The sequence below is a fragment of the Phaseolus vulgaris genome, chromosome 4, assembly GCF_051622355.1.
Source record: "Phaseolus vulgaris cultivar YP4 chromosome 4, ASM5162235v1, whole genome shotgun sequence".
NCBI lineage: Eukaryota > Viridiplantae > Streptophyta > Magnoliopsida > Fabales > Fabaceae > Phaseolus > Phaseolus vulgaris.
In genome coordinates this window covers 17,818,935-17,825,195 of record NC_143501.1, presented here as the reverse complement: position 1 = coordinate 17,825,195, position 6,261 = coordinate 17,818,935, and the positions used below count along the sequence as shown (strand labels likewise).

The following is a 6,261-nucleotide window of genomic DNA, read 5'->3' as shown; positions in this document are numbered from 1 at the left end:
ACAAATTTGAAAAAAAAATCATTCTTTTGATATTATAATCACAAAATATGTAGAAAAAGATTTAAATTCATAAATTAAAGATTACATTATAATTATTTTATAAATAAATATTTATAAATGTCTATATTTTAATACTGAAAAATGACATTTAGCAATTCCCATTCAAAGTGTCCACGTCTCCAATCCATATTTCACTTCCATTTGTTATTTATCCACATTCCTATCTCATAGCTTTGCATCTTTGTCACTAGATATAACATTCAACCTTGGAACCTATCTTTAAGTGATGTTGTCTTTATTTATATATATATATATATATATATATATATATATATTAAATGTAATTTGATTATATTTTTAATAAATATCCGATCTCTAACATATTAAAAACATATTAGTTTGTTAAATCCTAACACAATAGATCCTTTGTTAAAATAGACTATTTTTTTATAAGTAAATAATGAATTAAATTCATGGGATACTTCAGGGGTATCCCAACCCATATACAAAAAACTTTGCTCTTCCCTCTTACTCACTAAATACACAAGTATGTAGAGAAGCTTAAAACTTGCTTCCCTATTACTAGATATATGAATTTGTAAGCTGGGAAGAATTTCTCATAAAACCAGAAAAACAGCATCCCTGTATTATATCAGGCCAGGAACCAACCTACTGATTCTTAAGACTTACCTCACGCCTTTTATCAGCCCTTTTGAGTTATGATCCAGGCCTTATACAGATTGTATTTGCTCGAGGTTCCTTTCACAAAACTACCCCACAATTTCTGAATCAGTTCTCCCCTATTGCGGCTCTAACTCGTGCCTTCCTGCTTCCCTCCTATGCAATACACCCTTGTGCAGATGCACTAAAGTCAGATCTTACTAGACCTGCAGCAGCCAATAATCACCAGCCACCACCCAAATTCCACTCAGAACCTTCTTAATCCTATTTTGGCTCCTCCTCTTTGCTTTGGATCGTAGCCTTGGATCTTTGTTATATCTCCTAGCTTGCTCTTTCCGGATACACCTTATCTCAAAAACAGAAAACTTCCAATTTTCCTCCTTCCTACAAATATAGACTCCTGGCTTTGCAAAAGTGATAGACACAATTTTATACCCCTTCCCATTGTGCTAAGGCTACTGCTTCTTGCGTTTTGGTTGACTATGTGTCACCTCCTATACCAATACAACACAGTACATCCCCACCATGCCACAACACAGATCTGCTAATAGGCAAGCCTATATCAACCTATTTAAAATGACTTTACTGATCCACACCAGTTATAGGGTTTGAACCAACTACCATTTTCAGCACTGGCATATGATACTCTCCTCTGCCCCAAGCTAGAATCAACAACTTTCCTCTGCCACTTATGCTTACAAATTTGGCTGCAACCTACCTGCCATACATCAGCTTTTCTTCACCCTCAGAACTTTAGCTCCTTGCCACTCCAACGCTGGTCCAAGGTACCCTTCCACTCCATAATTCATCTTGCACTCACTAGGTTTTCAGTGCTAGGGGAGTATGACTTCCCCCTCCAGCTAATAACTTCATCCTCCCTTTTCAGTAGATTCCAGTATTGTTGCTATTATACCTTCTGCTATACACACTTGATCATTTAACTAGTCTCCATGCGCCCAGCTACCAATTATACCTTCCTACATCAGCTTAGGCCTTACCAGCATTTAGATATAAGCACCGCCTTCCAGTTCTGCTTCTCTCTGATGCCTGCCCTTTGAAACACCCCTAGCTATTGCCCTAATCCCTGTCAGCCTTTACCTAACCCCTTGATCCCTCTGACAGGCAGACCATATTATTTGACACTCTTTATGCAGATAACCGGGTTAATGATCCAATCTGCAAAAGAGTAATTAAAAGACTTGGTCCTATGTTTGAGCTAGGACCAAGATTTTAGTTGTGCCATCTGGATCATTTCCTCTACATCCACAACTCCTTGATTGAACAAAATGGAATTTCTCTGGTCCCAGATACATCTTATAGCAGCTGCCCAAATACCTTTCCAAACCAAGTTTTGCTTTTCACTGGCCTGAGTACAGAGAAAACTCTCAAAATGATATTTAATCTCATTATTTTGCACTAACACAATTCCCAACCATTTTTGGCAATGGGACTAGACACGCTGTGCATACACGCATTCTATGAGCAAATGCTGTGATGACTCCTCCTTAGTCCGACACAGAACACAAATTGTGGATTCCATCTGCACACCTCTTCTAACAAGGGCCTCCCGTGTTGGAATTCTGTCTATAAGAACTCTACACGCTGTTATTAGCACATTTGGAAATGTTGTGGCTTTCCAAAGGAGATCAAAAATAACTTGTTGAGTCCCTCTTGATGCAAATCAAGATGAAAAGGAGGCCAACATTCAAGACCAAGAAGAAGATGGAGAAGCCCAAGCCCAAGCCCACTCCAATCAAAGAATCACTAGGAGCATGGCTAGATCTTTGGGAAGAGATTACCAAATGAAGTCTCTCTTTGTAGTATCTCTTGTAAATAGGATAGGATGGCCTTAGGGAAGTGCCTAAAAAGAAAACAAAAGAAACTATGCATGTAAAGGCACTTTTAGTCACTAGTTACTTAGAAATGGCTAGGAAGGTCACCTTTTGGCCTAGTTAGGTACCTTTTGTTCATAGAAGGAACTTGAAGGAGCCTTTCCTTCCTTCCTTACCTAGAGGGTCAGTCATCTCCCATCCTATAAAAGGAGAGCCTTACCTTATTGTAAAATAAGATTGAAATTGAGAGAAATGAAACTATAGTGAAATTTAGAGAAAGTTGTGAGCCTTGTCTCTTCTTCTCTTTGAAGTCTCATCTTGTGAGCTCTTGGGACTCTCAAGTGGCGGCACCACCACTCATCTTGGAAGCAACCACCCTCCAAGTGGCGTGAAGATCATCCCTTGATCAACAACCACATAAGTCTTTCTTGCCATCTTTTTTTTTCTTCCGTTTTGTGTTCTTGGTTGGCTCCTATTCTTCCTTTCACTGCATCTTGTGCTTGGATGTTCTTCTATCATTCTTTGCACGCTATTCTTCCTATTTCTAGTGCAGTTCTGCTGTGTTCTTGCTGTTCTTGGTTCGCTACATAGTGATTTCCAATTACATGTGCTAACCTTGTTGTTTCAAGTTCTTTTACATGGATTTTTGTCGTCTAGTTCATTCCAATCGGTGATCTTGTTGCATGCTGCAGTATTTTCTGTTCTTGATACTGTTTTGTGCTGTTGAGTGGTTCTTGAACTGTCCTTGGGTTTTACTTGCTGTTTTAGAAGTTACCCATTCATTCTATGTTCATTTCTTGCATGACAAGTCATAAATCTTGCATTTTGATCATGAACCTTTGTCTTGTTGTTTAGAAACTCCTTTCAATTGCCTTTAGAACTTGATCCTATTCTTGAAAGTATCTTGAATGCTATGAAACCATTGTCAACTCATCCCAAAATAATCAAAGGTTCAAATGAAATTATATCATGTGGTATCAGAGCCATGGGCATGAAATTGTTGATTGTGAGTTGAATAAATACTTTTGTTTGCGGCAATTTTTTTATGAAATCATATCACCTCTTAATTGCTTGATTAGGCATGTGTGCGCTGAACTCACCGTGTACATCTCTAGTTCCTCCTCTCCCCACACTTGGGTGTCATTTACGTATCTCTTCACAAAAGTCATTGACACTCTTTCAAGAAGACTTCTTTCCATCTCAGATTCCCACTCAAATCTCTCCATCCTCCATTGTAACCTCCATTGCCATTCAAAACCCTCCCACTCTCCAGCTTCTTCGACTTTTTGCTCTTGATTTGCCGTTAAGGTATACAGCCTCTGGAAACATGTTTTTAGACTTGTATTACCAACTGATCTTATCTCCCCTTCCTAATTTCCATCGTAACTCTTCTTGGAACCAACCTTCTCCTTCACCCTCCCTACAGATCTTTTTTATATCTCTCCACCACCATGATTGGTATTTCACTGAATACGTGTGTCATCTAGCTACAAACCATATTTTGAGAGTAATACCTCATTCCACTTCCCTTTCTCTTGCGAGATAAGCCGCCATCTCCATTTTGCTACAAGGGCATAGTTCAACTTTCTAATGTCCTTGATTCCCAAACCGCCCTCTTCTTTCTGTTTGCACACATCTCCCCAACTTACCCATGAAATCGGCCTTTTCTCCTTTCCCCACCCCCAAAGAAATTTTCTCTGAATGCTAATTATGCTTTTGTAAACCGATTTTGGTGCTTTATATACAGACAGATAGAAGAGAGGTATTGCGGTGAGCACGAACTTAATTACACAAGTCCTTCCTGCCAAGAACAAAAACCTCCCCTTCCACACACTTAGTCTGGCTTTCAATTTTTCCAAAACGTTTTTTTCCTTGGGTTTCCTCCTACTTCTAGTCCCAAATACTTAAACGGATATCCCACCAGGCCACAATTTAAAAGTTTTGAGTAGCATCTAAGATTAGTATTCTCAACATTTATACCTACTAGACTTGATTTGTGAAAGTTGATTTTCAGCCCAGATGCTATCTCAAAACCCCTAAGAATTGCCTTCATACTCACCACATTGCTCCAGGAATCTTCACAAAAGAAAAGGGTGTCATCCGCATACTGCAAGAAGCTCACATCTACCTCTTTACTTCCAATCTTTACTCCCGACAAAAGGTTGATTTTTATCGCCTGCCTAACTAGTCCAGAAAGGCCTTCTGCCACTACTGTAAAGAGAAACTGTGCTAAGGGATCTCCATGTCTCAATCCTCTTGTCGGTCTGAATTCTTCTGTTCGGCTCCCATTGACTAGAACAGACACTGTGGCTGACTCCATACATCCTCTGATCCACTTAATCCAAGTATTATGAAAACCCATCATATCAAGCATATCGTACATGTACTCCCATCTTACCGAATCATACGCTTTTTCAAAATCTACCTTCAAGCACAATCCGCTTCTCCCCTTCCTTATAAGGTCCTCAATCACCTCGTTTTCCAGGAGCACACTATCCGTGAGACCACTATCCTTTATAAATGCAGACTGACTCTCATATACTATTGTCGGTAAAACTTTCTTTAACCTTCCTGCTAGTACTTTAGCAATAACTTTATATATGGCACCCACTAGAGAGATGGGTCTAAACTGATCAAGCTTGCAGGGATCCTTAACGTTGGGAACAAGTGCTATGAATGAAGCATTGAACCCCTTGGGAATACAGCCTGTTTTATGGAATTCCTCTAATGCTGCTACAAAATCTATCTTTAAGTACTTCCAGCTCTTCTTAATGAAATTAAAATTGAATCCATCCAGGCCTGGACTCTTTGAACCTTCGCATTGCCACACCGCCTCCTTTACTTCTTCCTTAGAGAAAACCTCTATCATTCGCAAGTTGTCTTCTGTAGCAAGGGTTTTAAACTCGACCGCATCAAGTCTAACCCCAAAATCCTTTGTTGCTTTAAACCTAGTTTCGAAAAGCTTTTTGGCTTCACTTCATACAATACTAGGCTCCTCACACCAGACACCCCCAACCTCTACCCCCTTCACTTCATTCCTTAATCTCCTCCACCTAAGAGTTGAGTGGAAAAAGCTAGAGCAACAGTCACCATATCTAAACCAATTAGTCCTAGCCTTTTGACAGATAAGTGACTCAAGCTTATTATCTGTCTCCCAAAGCCTCCTAATCAGATCTGTTCTAGCATGCCTCTGACTTTCCCCCGCTTGACCATTACATTCTTGACAATCAAAGTTCTCAATTTCCTGCACTATAGAACTCTTAATCAAATTCAGATTCCCAAAGACGTCCCTATTCCATACTTTTAGATCCGCCTTCAGAAGTTTGAGCTTTTCCTTAAGCCCTTTTATTGCACCTCCTTCGGATATATATGACTTCCACCTTTCCTCCACCATTCCAACAAAGCCTTTTTCCGATAGCCATGCATGAATCGACCTAAAAGGTTTGGGGCCCCAATCCTTGTCCAGACATTTAATCATCAAAGCACAATGGTCTGAGACTTCCCTCCGTTGGACATATTGCTTACAAGTCGGCCAGCACTGCAACCACTCCTCTGTTACAAGAGCTCTATCAATCCTACTCTTTGCCGTTCCATTTGATTTGAACCAAGTAAATTTTTTCCCAACAAATGGGCAGATCCAAAAGCAAGTTTGTCTCTATAAACCCATTGAACTCCTTCATCTCTCTTGTAAAGTCACCCCTATCTGCCCCTTGTCTTTCAACTCGTCCTCTTATAGCATTAAAATCTC

The 6,261-nt window shown here is 39.7% G+C and overlaps 1 protein-coding gene across 1 annotated transcript; it reads right to left on the bottom strand.

The window, feature by feature from the left end:
* Nucleotides 1-1,897: 1,897 nt before the first annotated feature.
* Nucleotides 1,898-5,991, bottom strand: LOC150027948 (uncharacterized). The gene is made up of 5 exons (XM_090300967.1): nucleotides 5,516-5,991; nucleotides 4,498-5,461; nucleotides 4,028-4,135; nucleotides 3,614-3,832; nucleotides 1,898-2,047 (listed from the first exon to the last, which is right to left on the bottom strand). The coding sequence occupies exons 1-5, from the start codon at nucleotides 5,989-5,991 to the stop codon at nucleotides 1,898-1,900; spliced, it is 1,917 nt and encodes a 638-aa protein (XP_090157093.1).
* Between the last annotated feature and the right edge of the window lie 270 nt (nucleotides 5,992-6,261).

Bases quoted from the DNA above. Each gene is read 5' to 3' on its own strand.
- LOC150027948 (XM_090300967.1), bottom strand. From the start codon at position 5,991: ATGATTAAATGTCTGGACAAGGATTGGGGCCCCAAACCTTTTAGGTCG. The intron at 4,136-4,497 runs GTAGGTATAAAT...GTGTGCAAACAG, and splicing joins ACTTTCACAAATCAAGTCTA to AAAGAAGAGGGCGGTTTGGG. The intron at 3,833-4,027 runs GTATTACTCTCA...ACATGTTTCCAG, and splicing joins AGAAAGGGAAGTGGAATGAG to AGGCTGTATACCTTAACGGC.